The sequence below is a fragment of the Balaenoptera musculus genome, chromosome 9, assembly GCF_009873245.2.
Source record: "Balaenoptera musculus isolate JJ_BM4_2016_0621 chromosome 9, mBalMus1.pri.v3, whole genome shotgun sequence".
NCBI classification, from domain to species: Eukaryota; Metazoa; Chordata; class Mammalia; order Artiodactyla; family Balaenopteridae; genus Balaenoptera; species Balaenoptera musculus.
This window is the reverse complement of record NC_045793.1, coordinates 85,445,522-85,466,160: the sequence shown is the minus strand read 5'-3', so window position 1 is coordinate 85,466,160 and position 20,639 is coordinate 85,445,522. Positions and strand designations below refer to the sequence as shown.

The window sequence follows — 20,639 nt, the reverse complement described above, 5'->3', positions numbered from 1 at the left end:
ATCAATCAATGTGATACACCATATTAACAAAGTGAAGGATAAAAATCGTATGATAATCTCAATAGATGGACAAAAAGCTTTTGACAAAATTCAACACCCATTAATGATAACAACTCTCCAGAAAGTGGGCAGAGAGGGAAGCTACCTCAGTATAATAAAAGCCATATACAACAAACCCACAGCCAACATCACCCTCAATGGTGAAAAACTGAAACCATTTCCTCTAAGATCAGGGACAAGACACGGGTGCCCACTCTCACCACTATTATTCAACATAGTTTTGGAAGTTTTAGCCATGGCAATCAGAAAAGAAAAAGAAATAAAAGGAATCAAAATTGTAAAAGAAGAAGTAAAACTGTCACTGTAGATGATATAATACTACATAGAAAATCCTAAAGATGCCACCAGAAAACTACTAGAGTTAATCAATGAGTTTGGTAAAGTAGCAGGATACAAAATTAACGCACGGAAATCTCTTGCATTCCTATACAGTAACAACAAAAAATCAGAAAGAGAAATTAAGGAAACACTCCCATTTACCATTGCAACAAAAAGAATAAAATACCTAGGAATAAACCTACCTAAGGAGACAAAAGACTTGTATGCAAAAAACTATAATACACTGATGAAAGAAATCAAAGACGATACAAACAGATAGAGAGATATACTATGTTCCTGGATTGGAAGAATCAACATTGTGAAAATGACTATACTACCCAAAGTAATCTACAGATTCAATGCAATCCCTATCAAACTACCAATGGTATTTTTCACAGAACTAGAACAAAATATTTCACAATTTGTATGGAAACACAAAAGACCCCCAAATAGCCAAAGCACTCCTGAGAAAGAAAAACGGAGCTGGAAGACTCAGGCTTCCTGTCTTCAGACTATACTACAAAGCTACAGTAATCAAAACAGTATGGTACTGGCACAAAAACAGAAATATAGAGCAATGGAACAGGATAGAAAGCCCAAAGATAAACTCACACACATATGGTCACCTTCTCTTTGATAAAGGAGGCAAGAATATACAATGGAGAAAAGACAGCCTTTTCAATAATTGGTGATGGGAAAACTGGACAGCTACATGTAAAAGAATGAAATTAGAACACCTCTTAACACCATACGCAAACCTAAACTCAAAATGGAAAAAAGACCTAAATGTAAGACCAGACACTATAAAACTCTTCGAGGAAAACATAGGCAGAACACTCTATGACATAAATCACAGCAAGATCCTTTTTGACCACCTCCTAGATTAATGGAAATAAAATCAAAAATAAACAAATGGGACCTAATGAAACTTAAAAGCTTTTGCACAGCAAAGGAAATCATAAATAAGACAAAAAGACAATCCTCAGAATGGGAGTAAATATTTGCAAATGAAGCAACTGACAAAGGATTAATCTCCAAAATATACAAGCAACTCATGCAATTCAATATTAAAAAAAAAAAAAGAACACAATCCAAAAATGGGCAGAAGACCTAGATAGACATTTCTCCAAAGAAGACATACAGATTGCCAACAAACACATGAAAAGATGCTCAACATCACTAATCATTAGAGAAATGCAAATCAAAACCACAGTGAGGTATCACCTCACACCAGTCAGAATGGCCATCATCAAAAAAATCTACTAACAGTAAATGCTGGAGAGGGTGTGGAGAAAAGGGAACCCTCCTGCACTGTTGCTGGGAATGTAAACTGATACAGCCACTATGGAGAACAGTATGGAAGTTCCTTAAAAAACTAAAAATAGAACTACAATATGACCCAGCAATCCCACTACTGGGCATATACCCTGAGAAAACCATAATTCAAAAAGAGACATGTACCACAGTGTTCACTGCAGCACTATTTACAATAGCCAGGACATGGAAGCAACCTAAGTGTCCATCAACAGATGAATGGATAAAGAAGATGTGGCACATATATACAATTGAATATTACTCAGCCATAAAAAGAAACGAAATTGAGTCATTTGCAGTTAGGTGGATGGACCTAGAGTCTGTCATACAGAGTGAAGTAAGTCAGAAGGAGAAAAACAAATACCGTATGCTAACACATATATATGTAATCTAAAAAAAAAAAAAAATGGTTCTGACGTACCTAGGGGCAGGATAGGAATAAAGCAGACACAGAGAATTGACTTGAGGACACGGGGAGGGGGAAGGGTAAGCTGGGACAAAGTGAAAGAGTAGCACTGACATATATACACTACCAAATGTAAAACAGATAGCTAGTGGGAAGCAGCTGCATCACACAGGGAGATTAGCTCGGTGCTGTGTGACCACCTAGAGGGGTGGGATAGGGAGGGTGGGAGGGAGATGCAAGAGGAAGCGGATATGGGGATATATGTATATGTATAGCTGATTCACTTTGTTATATAGAAGACACTAACACAGCATTGTAAAGCAATTATACTCCAATAAAGATGTTAAAAAAAAAAAAAAAAGAGACATGTACCACAATGTTCATTGCAGCACTATTTACAATAGCCAGGACATGGAAACATCCTAAATGTCCATCGACAGATGAATGGATAAAGAAAATGTGGCACATATATAGAATGGCATATTACTCAGCCCTAAAAAAGAATGAAATTCAGTTATTTGTAATGAAGTGGATGAACACAGAGTCTGTCATACAGAGTGAAGTAAGTCAGCAAGAGAAAAACAAATACTGTATGTTAACGCATATATATGGAATCTGAAAAAACGGTACTGATGAACCTAGTGGCAGGGCAGGAATAAAGATGCAGACGTAGAGAATGGACTTGAGGACACAGGGTGGAAAGGGGAAGCTGGGATGAAGTGAGAGAGTAGCACTGACATATGTTCACTACCAAATGTAAAATGGATGGCTACCGCATAGCACAGGGAGATCAGCTCGATGCCTTGTGATAACCTAGAGGGGTAGGATAGGGAGGGTGGGAGGGAGGCTCAAGAGGGACGGGATATGGGATATATGTATACATATAACTGATTCACTGTGTTGTACAGCAGAAACTAACATTGTAAAGCGATTATACTCCAATAAAGATGTAAAAGAAAATATTAATGCATACCTGATTAGATGACCCTTTCCATCCCTATTCTGTATTACATCTTACTTATATCTGTGTTCATTAACAGTTATCAACACCCTTCACTTGACCAGGCAATATTCCATTCCTTTCTTCTTTTATATTAATGATACATTATACTACACATGGCTTCCCAGCCCATAGATTTCCATGTAGGTAATATATCGTCTTGATGTACAGGTACACTCCTCTGCCCATTTTACTTCTTTCAGACAAACTGAATTCTTATCAATCGTCTGCACAGACCCAACGGGTTTTCCTTTGAAGGCTTATATAGCTTGACTTCTAAACCACATTTAGGTCATAAAATAAGCTGCATTATTGCCCTGTATTTTTCTACAGTTCCATATTAATCAGGTTGGTGTCTCATAAAGTCTATATCTATGAAACTACTCTATTGAGAATATTTGTTTTGTTTATTTGTTTTATATGCATACTTTTGGATCCTTGTAGCCTTCCAAGCTTCAGTATCTCTTCCTCAAAAAACCTAATTTTAAAAGTTTAAAATACTTTTACAATTATAATTTCACTCCACTTTTCAGCAGTTCATTGCTGCTATTAGGAATATACCAATATTTCCAAGTTCCCCATAATTGCCACTCCTATTCGATGTTCAGGAGGCACCACTTAATAAAAATCATTTTGAGTAAGATTAGTTACACTGTGGGACTTTCAAGGGTAGTCTTAAGAACTTGGTGTCAGAAGGTAACTCATTCACTGAGCCTTTCCAAATCATAAAAACTGAATCTGTGATAGGAATTCTGTTTTCTTAACTTTATGGAAATTAAGAAAAGTCCTTTTATTCTTACAAATGGGAGTGTCTTTTCTCCTTTTTGAAAAACTAAGGTTGCAAGTAGAATTTAGGACCATTGAAATGTTTTCCATTTTAAATATAAATCTTTTTAAACAAGGGAAAGTGCACTTGGGAATCATGTAATATAGGCACAGATTATTAAATAATGTATATTATTTCCCTGAGTTAATAAACAAGAGTCTTAAAACATACTCAAATCCATTTAAATTATTGATGTAGGCATAAAGGTGATTTTGTTGGATGTTTAATTAATTTCATAACCAGAGTCATTTTCAAAACATTTTCACATTATATAAAAATACAAAAGACAATAAAGTTAAAATATACCAACATCAATTAATTTAAAATAATAATAACACTTTCAGCTCAAGCAGAAGAAAATAATTGGCTTAAAAAAGTAACAGCAAGTCAATATGATCATCTAAGAATTTTAAAGTAATCAACTATTGTTTTTTAATTTTATGATAATATACTATGAGTAAACAATGAAATAGATTCGCTATCCAATTACTCATCTATCATCCATTTCATCCATATATAATCTAGTAAACACTTTCGAGAGTCAGCTATGACACTGGACAGAAGAAAGGACTTGAAGTTAGGAGACCTGAATTCACACTCTGGTTCTGCCACTTACTTCTTATGTAACTTTAGTGCTTCATTGCCTTATCCATAAAACAGAGCTAATATTACCAACCTCAGTGGAGTGTGAATATTGCATAAGAAAATGTATATCTAAGTGTCTAGCACAATACTTATATACTGATAAATGTCAGTGGACATGGTTAAGAATCACATAATAGAAAAATGGTCATTTCAGTTCCCAAAAGGCTGAAAAATCTCATTTTGATTTTTAATTATGTTAAAGTTAGAACTTATTCATATATCGTCTCTCACAATTTCTTACATAGAATAATGCTTTCAAATGCAATTTTTATTGTTGTCAAATGTTTCACTAATTGACATCAAAGTTGGCGTTATGTACTTCTTTTGTATCTCCTTGAGCATTTAGCTCATTGTTATGGTATACCGAGGTGTTCAATAAATTCTATAAGATATCTAGGAAAATATATAAAAATCAAAATAAAATGGAAAAATATAAGATTAGGGTTTGAAATGAATTGTCATGAAATTTAAAAAGAGAGGAGAATTTTAATGTCTTTCTTGAAACTTATATGTCTTTAGCTAGTTTCTTAATGGGAAAATCATAGTACCTCTGTTGCTTGAATGAGAAAAACAACCCCAGGTATTGGGGTGTAATTTAAAGGAGAATCAGAAACAAGAAAAATTAAAAGAAAGAGTATAAAATTACAATAATTTTACAGGATAGTTTTTCTCCCCTGACTTTCTGATCCACAAGAATTTTTGAGACATTTCTTTAACTTAATCACCTAATCACAAAAACAAAATGAAAACATTGTTCTCAAAATGAAAGCTACTCTCTAAAATTAGCTACCTGAATCTTTGGCCAGTTTTGAGCTCCATTTACCTATCTCAGACAGGGATTGAAGATTTCTAAGAAAAGTACTCCACAAATAAGGAAGTTTAGAGTGAGTTAATTTAAAATTTGAGACATTTCCTGATGTCACAGCTCTTTACATTCCATTCTACAAGGTATAGCTCTTACACAACAATGTGTTGCATGGACAGGAATTTGTTGGTAGATCACATAGCAGAAAATTTAATGGTTTTGTTGGAAATAAATCTCAGGATGGCTCCAAAGACTGACAGGAGTGGAGTAGGAATAGATGATCTTCAGTTCTCAGTTCACAGTATGAACCACAACGTGTGACCTGGGTAGGGAGACCTCAGGGGTGAGCCAATAAAGTGTATGGTAAATGTTCCTGTCAATTAATTTTTCCCCACCACTTTTATTCTAGAGACTTGCATCAAAGACTGGAAAATTTCCTTCTCCTGACTTCAGTTCTTCAGATGCACTGTTTTTAGGTTTTGTCCCAGTGTAAGAGTAGCATGATAAAACAGAGAGTTACTGTTGCTGACTCTGTGTCATGATAAACACTGAGGTCTAACTATGTTAGACCAAGGTGAGTATATTCACCTGTGTGCCCAGGTACAGCTAAACTATTAAATATTGAGGTAGTTCCATACCAGGTGATAATAGATACTGCCCCGAGCCATCTCAGTCCTTCTCTTGATCTCTCCACAATTCAGTCACCACAAAGTAACATCTGGCACTGCAGGAGGCCTTGGTTGTGCACTTGTGTCAGTCGTTAAACAATGTGAATATTCCTCTGAGTCAGACTGTCAAGTGACTCTCTATTAAAGCACACCTGTGTAAGCCCAGGAAGTAGGATTTCTCTTTTAAGGAACTATGGTATCCTTTTGGAAACAGTATTATTGCATTACAATCTCTGCCTCCAGCCATGTTACTCTTGAAATTTCAGAGAGCTTAGTTGAAAATCTTTGTCAGAGAACTTAGTTGAAAATCTTTGACATAGGAGATTTTAAAATGCCAACCACATGATGCTTCCTATCAAAGACCTGTAACTGGGAAACTGTAATGATGACACAGTTTGGCCTCAAGAGTGATTAAATTCTAGTACCCTATCCATCTTTATCAGATTGTTCTTGAAAGTACGATTCAATTATACATGTACAACATGTATAATTACAAATAAGTTTCAGGGGCTGTTTTAATAACATTCAAACGTGGTCAGAAATGAGTGGTTTTAAAATAGTAAGAAAAAGTCTATTTTAACATTCACGTTGAAATTTCTCAAGCATAAGTGATTTGTTTCTTGGTTTACATTACTGATCTATGAACTGATGAATCATCTTTGCAAAAGAACAACATAAATATAAATGTACATTGTGAAGGTCATTTTCAATTTTGGGGAAGTTCCCCTCTAATGCATGCTCATTATTCTGAAGAGCTTACAAAATTAACAACATGAATCACTCTCTTAACCAAATGAAAGAGCTACAATGATTTTAGCAGAGTTTACTTTTATCAGAGCAGAGTTTTTAGGCTGTGCTTTCAAACTGCATTTCAATTCTTTGTACCGTGCTTGAGTGAATATCAGTAACCATGGTTTATGCACAGAAAAGAAAAAAAATTCCTGCTGTGGTATCGCTGATAGTTTGGATAAAGCTAGAGAATTCTCAAGGTCAAGAAGAAAAAAAATTGGAAAATGTACAGTATAAACATTGAAGCAATGGAAGAAATTACAAAGGGAAGGCAGAAATATGTGATAATATAAAATTGCAAAAACTTTGGTACAACAAACAAAAAAACTTAATGTAAGAAAAAGAGTAAACAACATAGAAAATAGATAAAAGAAAACCCAAAATATATACTTAGGTAACTGTATTATCTTAAGGATACTACTACATCCTTAATGGACAAAAGATGAGTAAATCTATTTGACAAATTTCAAAACCCAGAATTATATAATATATAAATATATTTCAAATGAAAATTGCACAAAATGCTAATTTAAAATAAGGTAACATTTTTTCAGTTATTAAGTTACAAACAAAGAAAAAAACTAACTGAAATCTACTGAGGATTTTGGTAACTAGGAACATTATTCTCTATTTATTTTCCCTAGTACTTAAAACCTTTATTAGACAAATACCCAAAATCCACTGAGTTCACTGAGTCTTTAAACTTACAAAATTTTCAAGTGATGTTTATATCTTGAAAGATGTGTGAAATTCATTGTGAATTCTATAGAAGTGCAAAAACAAATTGGAGCATATGAGTCTCTGCTGCATTGGCCCTGCAGGGGGCCAAGTAGCAAGTTTAATATTTTGAGCACGCTCCTATACATGTCCAGGGTTTCACTTCAGATGAAGATAAAGAAAATCGCAAAGAGGAGCTACAGTGTAAGTCAACAGTACAGAAAGAGATGCACCCAGATTTGAATGAAGTAATCTGAGGAGCTGGTTCAAATTTGAGATCAAGATTATCTGTCTTTCTTGATACAATTAAAGGGATGACTTTAATCTGTAAACCTTGACCTATGTTTACCTTGGGTACCTATTACATCACCTCTCAAAAAAAGCACAACAGTGAAAATGTGCTGGGCAGAAGTGCTCTCTGTTCTCCAAACTGAAACACAATATCCACAGAGAAAACTATGTCGGACAATGCTCATTCTCAAAGCATATTCTAATCTCTGGCTAAGGATGGAATACAGGACTCAGTCCTGCCTACCTGCCACAGGGGTGACTGAATCCTTAATTGTGGTGTGGTGTCTGCCTACTAGTCAGACATCCCGGATATGCTCACTTCAGCATCACTATCATGCTGAGCTACATGCAAGAGAGTGAAGCTAGTGACCAGGAACATCTTTCTACGTATTTTTAGGACAAGTGATGACTGAGCTGCAATGACCAGGAAACTTCCCTTTGTGATAGTGTCTACCAGTAGGTTTGACATGTGGTAAATGTTCTCCAATGTTAGTCATTTTACAATAGAAAAAAAGACCCTTTCGGATTCATAATGATTAATTATTCCGCTTGGCAAACTACTGCTGTAGTACTGGAATGTTTCATTTCAGTAAGAATAAGACTGTGGTTCTGACCAGCCAGATCAACAGTAGAGATTCTGACCTAAATTCAAAGAACTTTTTAAATCAGGGTCTTTAAGCTGGGGATTATAAACCAAGAGGGTTTCTTTGGATGAGCTTCAGGGGCCCCATGCAGTTATAGGCAAAATGTCACATGTGCATTTCCTGGAGAAAGGTCTTATCATTTTAATCAGATTCTCACAAGTGTTTGGGACCCCCAAAATATATTGTATACCATGTTACACTCTGTAAGAGATTTTTGCTCCCTTGAGATCAAAGAGCCTGGAGTTCTCCTGCAAACCAAATTAAGTGAAAGGAGAGCCTTGGAGTTGCTCCTTGAGAGACAGGACTTCTCCATCAACCCATGCAGGTACACCCACTTCTTGGTAAGGGACAGTACATCCTTTACTTTTCAGAAGCATTCAAAGTCAAGCAAAAGACACTAATTCAACAACCACAAAAGTGTGTATGGGCTACCAAAAGTCTATTTGTACTACTTATTATTTTCTTTAGGTTTATAGCCTTCAACTTATCCACGATTCCATGCAGTATACTAAATTTTCTCAAAAGTAAGTACAGAGAAGTGCAGTAATATTTTATGGTTATGTTTTGGCATAAATTATCTTGAGTATCTTTTCAAGAGAAATATTATGTTTACTTCATTATTTTGTTTGAAGGATTACTCAATTTTTAATGCACAATTTTTAAAAATCAGTGTTGTCATTACAAATTGTTCAGCATTCCTAATTTTAGCTATTTAGAAATTGTGTGTGAGTTTTAAAACAATCTTTTTTTACTGTTTTATTGTAAAGATGATTTATTGCCATCTTTACACTGTTAAGTTATATAACAATACCAAGTTAGAATTCTATTGCTTGATTTTTCAACTTTATACAATACCCTTTGACTCCACACTATTACAGATGAGGTAGTCAGTGAATACTGTACCTGTGGTATTCTACATATGGTAGCGGCATGTTTAGCTTTGTAAGAAAGTGCCAAAATACTGTCTCCCTTACTCTCCCAATTTTTATTTGTATATTTCTAAATTGTCAAGGCATATACAGTTTATGTTCTGATTTGTCATCTGATCCACATATTTGGTTTAGTCTTATTTCTGTTAATCATATACAGTGCTTATCACTAGTCATTTTGCTAAATTTTTCTCTATTATCCCTTGATTGGCTGAAGCTCAGCCTCTGGTAGGTGAACAGTATTTCTAGAGTTGTGCCATATTTAATATTGTTTGTATACTTAATAAAAATCTTGGGTGGACATGAAATCCTTGATTTATACTTTCTTTCCTCAAGTATCCCAGAGGTTTTGGTCCACTGACTTCCAGTGTTCAGTGTCACAGAGGAGAAATCTAAGGACAGTCTGACTTTTTCCCTCTTGGAAGTATTGTGATCATTTTACATGGCTATTTGAAAACTGTATCATTAAAGGCTAATACATTTACTATGATATGTCTTGAGGACATATGTCTTGGGTACATATCAGACGAATATGTCTCAGTGTTAACTGATTTGGGTCAATTTTCACTGGTACATGATATGTCCTTTCAACAAATAGGATCAGGTATTCTATCCTTTTCACAACTTTTTTTCTCAAGTTATGTTTTCAAATATTTATCCTGTTCCACTGTTTTGGGTGTTCTCCTTGAGGGACTCCAATTATGCATATATAGGGTCTTCTCTGCCTGGTTTATATATCTATCATTTTCTCCTTAGTCCTTTTCAACTTTCCATTTTTATTTTACTTTTTTGCATCTCCTCACTTGTATCCTCAGTACCCTTGCTGTTTTCTCCAGTGTCTATTCTCGTGACTGCTCCTTTCAATTCTTTTATATTTCTGTGATGATTTTGATTTGTTCTTCTATTTTACTAAAATCTGCCAATTGACACTCCATTTCCTCCCACTGCCTTGTTTTCTCTTGTATTTATTATTCATGGTCTTTTTTCACAGAAGAACTTTCTTTTTTAAAAAAATTAAAGACAATTTTTAGAGAATTTTTAGTTTTACAACAATATCGAAAGGAAGGTACAGGAATTTCCATATACCCCGAGCTCCCACACATGCATAGGCTCTTCCATTATCAATATCACTCACCATACTCATACATTTTTTTAGCAGGGATGAATCTACATGGACATATCATAATCACCCAAAGTTCATAGTTCACCTCAGAGTTCACTCTTAGTGTTGTACTTTACATGTGTTTGGACAAAGGTACAATGACATGTATCTATCAGTATAATATTTTACAGAATATTTTCATTGCCTTAAAAATCCTCTGTGCTCTGCTTATTCATCCCTCCCTCCATCCTAAGCCCTGGCAACCACTGATATTTTTATAGTCTACAAAGTTTTGCTTTTTCCAGAATGTCATGGAGTTGCAATCATACAGTATGTAGTCTTTTCAGATCGGCTTCACTTAGTTATATGCATTTAAGCATTTAAGGTTCCTCCATGTATTTTCATGCTTTTATAGCTCATTTTTTAGCAATGAATAATATTTCATTGTCTGGCTTTACCACACTTTATTTAGCCATTCACCTACTGAAGGACATCTTGGTTGTTTCCAAGTTTGGGGAATTATGAATAAACCTTCTATAAACATCCACGTGCAGGTTTTATTGCAAACATGTTTTCAACTCCTTTGGCTAAATATGAAGGAGTGGGATTGCTGGATCCAACTGTAAAAGTATGTTTAGTTTTGTGAGAAAAACCAAAAACTGTCTTCCAATAAGGCTGCACCATTTTTCATTCCCAGAGCAGTAGATGAGAGTTGCTGTTTTTCCACATCCCCACCAGCATTTGGTGGTAGTGTTCCAGAATTTGACTATTCTAATGGGTATGTAGTGATATCTCATTGTTATTTTAATTTGTATTTCCTGACGACATATGATGTGGAGCATATTTTCATATGCTTATTTGCCATCTGTATATCTACTTCAGTGAGATTCTGTTAAGGTCTTTGGCCCATTATTAAACTGGGTTGTTTATTTTCTCACTGTTCAGTTTTGAGGGTTCTTTGTATATTTTGGGTAAGAATCCTTTACAGATGTATCTTCTTCATATATTTTCTCCCAGCCTGAGGCTTGTCTTCTAATTCTTTTGATATTGTATTTCATAGAGGAGTTTTTAATTTTAATAAAGTCTGAATTATCCATTATTTCTTTCCTAGATTGTGCTTTGGTGTTGTATCTAAAAAGGCATCATCATACCCAAGGTAATTTAGGTTTTCTCCTGTCTTATCTTCTAGGAGTTTTATAGTTTTGTACTTACATTTAGGTCAGTGATCCATTTTGAGTTAATACTCGTGAAGAGTGTAAGGTCTACACCCAGATTCATTTTTTTGCATACAGATGGTCTGGTTGTTCTATCACCATCTGTTGAAGAGATATCTTTCCTACATTGTACTGCCTTTGCTTTTTTGTCAAAGATCAGTTGAAAATATTTATGGAGGTCTATTTCTGGGCTCTCTATTCTGTTCCATTTATCTATTTGTCTATTTTTTTTTTTTTTTTTTTGCCAATCCCACACTGTCTTGATTACTATAGCTTTATAGTAGCTTTTGAAGTTGGGTAATATCAGGCCCTCAACTTTGTTATTCTCCTTCAACACTGTGTTAGAAACCACCATATCAAAATTTTAAATGCGTAATAAAATGTCAGGTCACAACTTTCATATATGTTTGTTCTCCATTATTATATTTTATAATAAGTGTTCTTCCTCTGTTGACAAATTTGTTGTTCTCTTTTATATTTTTTCCTAGTAATATTTTTGTGTGTTTTTTTTATTTTTCCCACACATGAACATTTATTAAACATTTTGAGTATTATAAACAATTTGCTTCTTTTACTTAGCAATTTTTGGCATTTTTCTGTCAGTACTTCATTCTTTTTAACTGCTGCAGATGTTACATTTTATAGACATATTGGTTAGTTATTTCTTATTAATCAACATGTGGGCTGTTTCCAAGTTTGAAAAAAAAAAGTTGCAACAAATACTCTTGGGTCCATTTCTTTGCTCAGGATTAATTTCTAGAAGTGGAAGTTCTGGGTCCAAACCCAGAATATATTGAATTTTAATTGATATTGCTAACTTACACTCTAAAAAGTTGTACCAATTTATAAGGCAAAAAATGCTATTTTTGGGGGGGGGGGATACTTAATCTAAATCTTTGCTAATGTGATGGGTAAAATGTTTTAATTTTCATTTTTTAATTTTGTGAAGTTTAGTTTCTAACTTACTAATTTTGGTTTCTAGCAATATTCATTCTCAATTTATTACCTCTTTGAATTTTTAATTTTAGCCATCATGCTTGATATTATTCTTTTTTGTAAAGAGCAGCGAATTCTTGTTTTATCATTGTAACATCCCATGGGATCTCACTGACGATCAGAAACAAAGTTTTTTAAGGTCTCAGACCATCTCCTTTAACCACCAAAAAGGTAGTCTCATACCTGCCTCTTTACTATCTCTGTGGAATATCCTGGAGCTTTCAATTTATTGACTCCCAGTCTAAGTGAACAGAATTTTTTCCAGAAGTGTTATATAAGGTAATTCACAGTCCTTCCTTTGATCTAACTTTAATAACTGAATGCTAGCTCTTCTGTTTATAATCCATTTCTGACCTGTGGATCCAACTGCCTAGCTCCTAGCTCTATAGGCTTTGGTTTCAACTCATGCTACCAGGGGACTCTCCCACTTTGGGCTGTCTTGGTAGATATTCTATCCTAGGCAGGTGCTGGTAACCTTGACCAGATTAATTCTTGACCCTTGATGGGCATTCAGGCAGTTACAGCAAGAAACGCTTCACAAATGGTATCTGACACAGTCTAGTTAAGATTGATGGGGAATAAAAGTACTTTGTTTAGAAATAATTACACACAGATCTAAAGTCAACAAAAGTCTCTACAAGAAAAAATACATAATTTTTTTTGGGGGGGGAGGAGGAGGCTTGAAATAGATCAGAAAACATTTTCACATTAATTGTTCTTTTCATATACTTCAAATTTGTACTTAATGCCTTTCTCCTCCTGGACATCAGAAGGAACCCCTGGATATTCTGGGAGGAGTTTACATTTTTCCAAATCAATTTCTGGAAAAATTGTGTCACCTTCAAATTCCTGCATGATCCTTGTCACAAATAGACTAAGATGGCCTGGCTTGTTCCTGGCTTCCTTGTAAACAGAACTGCCTCCCGCTATCCAAACCATGTCCACTTTATTTGTTAATTCTGGTTGCTCAGTAAGTTTTAAGGCATCATCCAGACTTTTGGCAAGAAAATGCACTCCCTGTGGAGGTTCCTTGAGTTCTCTACTGAGAACTATATTAATTCTGTTCTTTAAAGGTTGATTCTTCTCTGGAAAGGAGAAGCAGGTCTTCCTACCCATAATCACCAAATTCTGTTTACCTTCTACTGAAGAGGTTGTGGTCATTCTTTGGAAATACCTGTATTCATTCCTGAGCGGGGGCCAGGGCAAGTCCCCGTTCCTGCCGATGCCCATGTTCTGGGACAGAGCGATGATGCAGTTTAGCGAACGAACCATGACAGCGGCAGAAAACACTTACGAGCTAGCACGTCACACTGACACGGGGATTACCCGCCAGCTTGGTGCGAAATTTTTTTTCCCTGGTAATATTTTTGTACCAATCGTCTGCCAGTTCCTTTTTTATTATTTAGTTATTGAAAGGATTAAATTTTCCTAGACAAGGCTTTGTGTGCCTAATTTCCTATTAAGTGTGTGTATGATGGGGGGAGGTAGAGATGTGTTTGTGTGTGTAAATGTCCAGAACTGCTTTCCAGGCATTACAACTCAGTATCTTCATTCATTTACCTTAAATTCTGATCCAAGCCTGAATCCCTGGGATGGCCATTTACCTAAGGTCTATTTTGTACATTAAGGGAGCTCTTGCATAGCGTCATCCTTGGGAAATCAAAACCTACTGAACCAATATTAACTCAAACCTATTATAAATACTATTTACCAGACATATCCAGTGAACTTGACAATTTGCCTGCATCTGACAACACAGGACTCTAGTGGAAAGATCCTTAAGTCTAGGGTTACATGAAGGTAAATTTGGGTACACAGCACTTACATTGTAAGCACTGAGCCAAGAAATGCCTGAAATAATATAGAGCAAGAGATGAGACATTAATAAATGTCAGTTTCCTTCAATCTGTACATTGACATTGGTAGAAATAATGAAACATGAATGTTAAAAAAAAAAAAAAGCCTGTAACTTTTAAGCAATATGTGAGATCTCTTGAACTGAGTATTTGTTGGACAAGATAATGGAAGAACACAAGTGAAGAAGTATTTAATTCCTACATTGGCCTTCAGAAGCTGGTGTAATCAGGCCATCATCGACAAAAAGAAAAGGAAGTGAGCATGTTCCTGTTTATGGAAATATCCCTACCTTGGAAAGGCAATGAGTCATTAAAATCATCACTCCTGGCTAAGGATACTGTGGTGGCCAGAAGAGGCTAGTTCATGAGGACCAGGAAGGGGAACTCCCTTATATGATGGTATGATTAAACCTGGAGCCTTGTATTCAAGGCCAAAACTTGAATTTCTAGCAGGTTATAATTCTAATGGATTACACTGTTCAGTTGAATTTTCAACAGCTAGAACTGATGTGAACTTCCAAGGGCTGCCTTAACTTCTTCTCCAATATACTGGCAAGGTGCTGGGAACCCTGAATTATCTTGCTGCAGAAGAGAGAACTGGATAACTTCTTACATCCAAACACTTGCTATCCTGGTGCTGGGGATCATAGTTCTGCTCCTCAGGTCCAGCCCCTCTTGCTTCTGTTACCTAATTAGTGAAGCCACTCTTTCTGGACATGTCCTCTGCCTTTCTGATACATTCCTACTGCAATAGAGACTGATTCCCAGTGGGAACTCCACACAGAGGGCATACCTAACTATGAGGTTCTTCCCTCTCCTAGTCTCACATGGCTTACTCATCTCATAATGACATATTTAAGGAAGTTGCAAGCCAATCTGATGGATACATTAATGAGCCAGAAATTTTAATTCTTCCATCTTCAAAAGTTACATCAGCAGAAAGCAAAGGTCCTGGGCCTTGTTTTCCGTTCTATGCAAGAAAACTCCTCCTGTGTTAAGATGCAGTATTATGCTCTCAGCACTACTAGAGCCTCGATAAAAGAAACGCCCATTGAAACAAAGTGTATCTATTACAAAACTGTAGATAAAGACATGATTTATTCTGTGCCCTAATATCCCTTATAAAAGAAAATAGATTTTATCTCTCAGTCAATACAAGGACAGTTTTCTTCCATAGATTTACCTACGTGCTTTTTTCGTATCACACATTTAAAAGGATAGAGCCCAAGATAGTTCTTTTTGGTCTAAGTTTCCAGGGAATCTAGTCATATTCAGTGCTCATCTACTTGTGGTAATTAAGTCAACTCAGGTACCAAGTATCACGTACTGTTTTGCTAATCTTGGGTTTCTTGTTTGTTTTACTTTCCCTTCAATTTCAAAACACTAGTCTCTTTACTAAGGATCATGAAGAAACACTTTGAATGTTATGATATGATAGGACACTAACAAATCTATTGTTGTACTCCACAGACACTTTTAGTTCTGGCATCTTGCTTCTAAGAACCCTTAAGAAGGAGGTAGGAGACATTTTTACTTTTTTATTCTTGGTTTTTGCCAGCCTGATGTTCCATCTCTAAAAAATAGCACTGGCCTTCAAACTGCCTAATTCTTCTTCTTTTTAATTGTGAAGTTAATATGTACTGTTAAAATCTGATTAAAGTGAAAAGGTACACTTCCCCTCATTTCCCCAACCCTGCTCTCTGTGGCTAATGACTGTTAGTAATTCCTTATATATCATCACAGAAATTACCTCCAAATTACCTTTTAATTGTTTTTTATTTTCAATAGGTCACTTCAAGACTATTTTCAATATAGTCAGAATTATAAAATCAAACAAATAATTGAGGATCACTAAACTGTCAGTCAGCATTGACAGAAAAAAAGAACTAAACCAGCAATACAAGGCTCATCAATCTATCAATCTATGTATCTGTATAAAAGCTTCCAGTGTCCGATTAGCTTTATATAGAGATTTCAATTTGAATGATATAATGTATAAACTATTAAATTATAGAATTTTAGATCTGAGAGTAACTTTAGAACTAAATTGGCATTATTTCCTTGTTTTATAGATAAGGTAACTAAAGCTATGAGGACTAAATGAACTAGTTCAACAGGATGGATCCAAACCCTTGGACTCCCAACTCTATATGAGACAATGTGGAACTCTGTGAACTAGGATTTTAGCAACTAACTGTAGGTGCACACAACAAATCAAAGTGAAACAATAAAACAGCCACTGTGTACTTCACTGGTAAGAAAATGCACAATAAATCGGTCCTAACTGTGTCAATAATGTTTGACAACCTATATTACTCTATGAATAACAAAATAGAATATAGTTGCTCCCAAGATGTTTACAAGCTAGGTGGGGAGGTAAAACATATAAGTCATAAATATGTAAAGGAAAAAAAACAATACAAACAAAAATTAGTTGAAAATGACTCACAGACCATGCGTGCTACAGGAATGAGAGGCAGACACCTCATGTGCATAGTGACTGTGTCGTGAAGGATGTGCAACTTCAGCCAGGCTTACAGGATGAGCGAAAGAAAGAGGTTTCAAAAATAGTCTTAATAAACAAAGGTGCAGAAATTTTAAAATGTTTTGGTTTGCTTGGAAAATGATGAGAAGTTGAGTTTGGCTGGAACACTGGATTTGTACGTGTGAAAACTGAGAAAAGTAAAATGACAGGTATGCTTTGGTGGGTGGAAGACTCTAAATGGAATATTTTAGAGCTTGGACTTTACTATGCAGTTATCAGGGAACCACTGAAATTTATTGAGGAGAGGGTAATATAAAAGTGATATTTTTCCCAGGTGACTTAGGGAAAGAGTATGCTAGAGAACTGAGGCTGAGGTAAGGGTTGACGTTAGGGCAGCCAGCGAAGAGTTGATTCCCAATGGGAGACCTTGGGTACATACAGAAAACATCCCTCTTCTGATAAAAGGTGCCTCTGAATCTTTAATTTCTCTGTTTCACTACACGAGATAGAAGATCTCAAATGAGTAGATGATCTACAGGATGACTCTCAACAATGTCCGCAACCATTTTTTACTTACATATTGTTATGGACTGAATTATGTTACAAGGTGAATCCACATGTTGAAGTCTTAAATTCCAGTACCTCAGAAAGTTATCTTATTTGGAAATAGGTTCATTACAGATGTAATTAGTTAAGATTAGGTTATACTGAGTAGGGTGTGCCCTAATCCAATATGACTGGTATCCTTATTAAAAGAGGAAATGTAGACACACCAATGACACATATACAGGGAAAATGCCATGTGAAGATGAAGACAGAGATCAAGGTGATGCTACTATAAGCTAATAATGCCAAAGACTGCCATCAAATCATCAGAAGGTAGATAAGAGGCATGGTGGAGATTCTCACTCACAGCCCTCAGAAGGACCAACTCTGCCAACACGTTGATCTTAGACTTTCAGCCTCTAGAACTGTGAGACAATAAATTTATGTTGTTCTTAAACCACTAAGTTTGTGGTACTTTGTTACAGCAGTCCTAGAAAATTCATACATATATCCACATTAGAAGAAAAGAGTCCAGATCTTGAAGCCTGGATTTTGATGTTCTCTTGAGGCATAAAAAATGCTACTAACTGAATTTGCTAAGTTTAAGAATTAATAAATTTTCATAATGCTTCATTCCTGGATATATTCTAAAAAACCTAAGAATTATGAAAAAGAAGGAGTCTTCTTTAAAAATAAACCTTTGAGGTTCAATCACTACTTGGTTCTAAAGATTTCACATGCCAGTAACAGCTTTTTTATATGAGGTCATAATGAGCATCTTAAATATGCCCGAGTTCAAGATTTTCATTCAATTTGGATCAGTTACTTCCCAGCCAAGGAGATTATTCTTACTCATTACTTCCAAGGTTGCATAGGAAATTGCCAAACGTGAAGAGGTGTTGAAAAATATAAGAATATTACTAAATAACTTGGCAATGATTTTCATTATTAGAGTGCTCCTGGTAAACCATTTCTACATTTTTCTCTTTTTAAAATTATTCTTACACTTAATTAGTCAAATTCAAAGGAAGAATACACAATTCCTCAGTTGGACGAGATGAACAAAAGAGTCCATCCTCCTGGAGAGAACAGTAATACTAACCACTGTGATTTTTCTGAAGGTGCCATTCTGTCCTAATTAGCAAGTAAGAACCATCATTTTATTTTCATTTCCTATGGTCTTTCCCACTAAGCACTTCCTATTTATATTTCTATTCTCATTAGGAAATCACTTATTAACACAAGTAGTTTTACTTCTCCTCAACTGTCCTTGCAAATACTCATAATTTCTTATGAACATTTCACCTCTCAGAAAAATCAGTGTACTTTTGAGGTTTCATTTTCAGAGTACACAATTTGAGGTTCATTTTGAGAGTATACAATTTCAGATGATAACACTTTACCACGAGTTCTTTTTTTTCCCCTTCTCTATTAAGACCTGTGGTGAGAGAAATCTTCCTAAGCAGCTCTTTGATTCTGCTTTCCCCTGCTCAGTACTGCCTGCCCTATAAAGCATCAACCCTTCTCTAGGTACTCAAGGCCCTCTGCAGCCTGCACCTAGTCTTTCTCCAGCTTTTCCTCATCCACTAATCCTCTAAACAAAGTCTACGCTTCTAGTTTTCTATTCAACTTATGGTTTGCTAAACACTATACACTCCTGGGCTTTTGCTCCTCCTCTAGTTTACTACTGTTGGAGTACTTCCCATTCCCAAGGCCAAGCCCATGTCAAACCTTTCCTCATACCCTACCTGGTCTCCCTAAGCAGACATGATCTCTCCTTCTGCTTTTGTAGAGCTATTGGTTCACACAAATACACACTGGCTTGAGAACACTGTGTGTGAGTGAGTTTTCCAACACTTCCTTGAGGGCAAGGGATATTTCCTATATAGTTATTTCTCACTGTATCCACAACTATGAAAGTAACACAAATACACTGTTACAAAATATCTTATGTGAGCCTAGAGACTCCAGAACTCTTTAACTTCCTGAGTCATTGGTTCTCAGATTCCCTATAAGCAGTCTCATTTCTTTATCTGTGGCATGATCCCATCAATTCTTGACCCCAATAATCTTCATTTTTCCTATGTTAAGTTGAAAGCTTCTTATTCTTTATTATTTTCTTTTTGCCCTAACGTAGCTTAAACAATGTTTTATTTTACAAAGAATCTGTTCCATAAATATATGCTCTTTGACATAATGAATAATGGAGTGTCCTTCTATCATATAAACATCTTGTAGAAAAAAAATAGCACACTAAAACAAACAAAACTTGATCTGACCTTGCTGTCAAATCTACTATCGTATTTAATTCTTTATAATTTATCAAATTATTTGATATGTAATCAGCACTAAAAGTTTTCATTTCCCCCTACTCAATCCTGCCTTAATTACCCTAGCATCGACCCCTCTGTTTTTCCATAACCCAGTGACTCTTTCCATGTTATCTTTGTTCTTCACTTCTGCTACACTGGTGATCATCCTTATCCCTTATCTTAAGGACTTTGTCTCCACAGCTTAACTGACACTTAGTAATTAACTTCTCCTCTTAGCTTTTCAACAAGGCCTACACAGCACATGGATTATCTCACCCCTCAGAGCTCTGGTCTTCCTTTCTGGTCTCTTCTACTTTATATCTCTTCCTTGAACCCCATTCCTGCATTTCCAACTGACCGAACTTCCCTTGAAAGACCTGACTTTCCCATTAATTTTAACACACCTAATACTGAAAGGATTCCTTAGGCTTACACCCTATTTATCCCTTCAGTAGACTTCAACTGAAAAGTCTGAGAAACATGAAAAATAAAATCATGGATAAAATATGAGTACAGTTTTTATTTGGGAATATTTCATGTACATCTTTGTATGTGTGGACATATACTTAGTGCCATATTATTTAGGAGTTTCAATACCAATCAGCAACACTATATACATCATTCCCTGATGACAATAAATTACCCTTAGATTATCAGGGAAAATTTGAACAGTAAAATCTGATTTAAAAGTGTGCTAGTTGGCACAATCTTTTACT

General features: G+C 35.5%; 2 protein-coding genes across 10 annotated transcripts in view; both read right to left on the bottom strand.

Moving 5' to 3' along the window:
* The window catches only part of MAGI2 (membrane associated guanylate kinase, WW and PDZ domain containing 2), a 1,338,650-nt gene that overhangs the window by 1,229,729 nt on the left and 88,282 nt on the right, over nt 1-20,639 (bottom strand). The gene's annotated exons all lie outside the window — the stretch shown is intronic.
* LOC118900683 (dihydrofolate reductase-like) lies at nt 13,394-13,996 on the bottom strand. The gene has a single exon (XM_036863230.1). It carries the CDS (start codon nt 13,994-13,996, stop codon nt 13,433-13,435), a length of 564 nt encoding a protein of 187 aa, XP_036719125.1. The 3' UTR covers nt 13,394-13,432.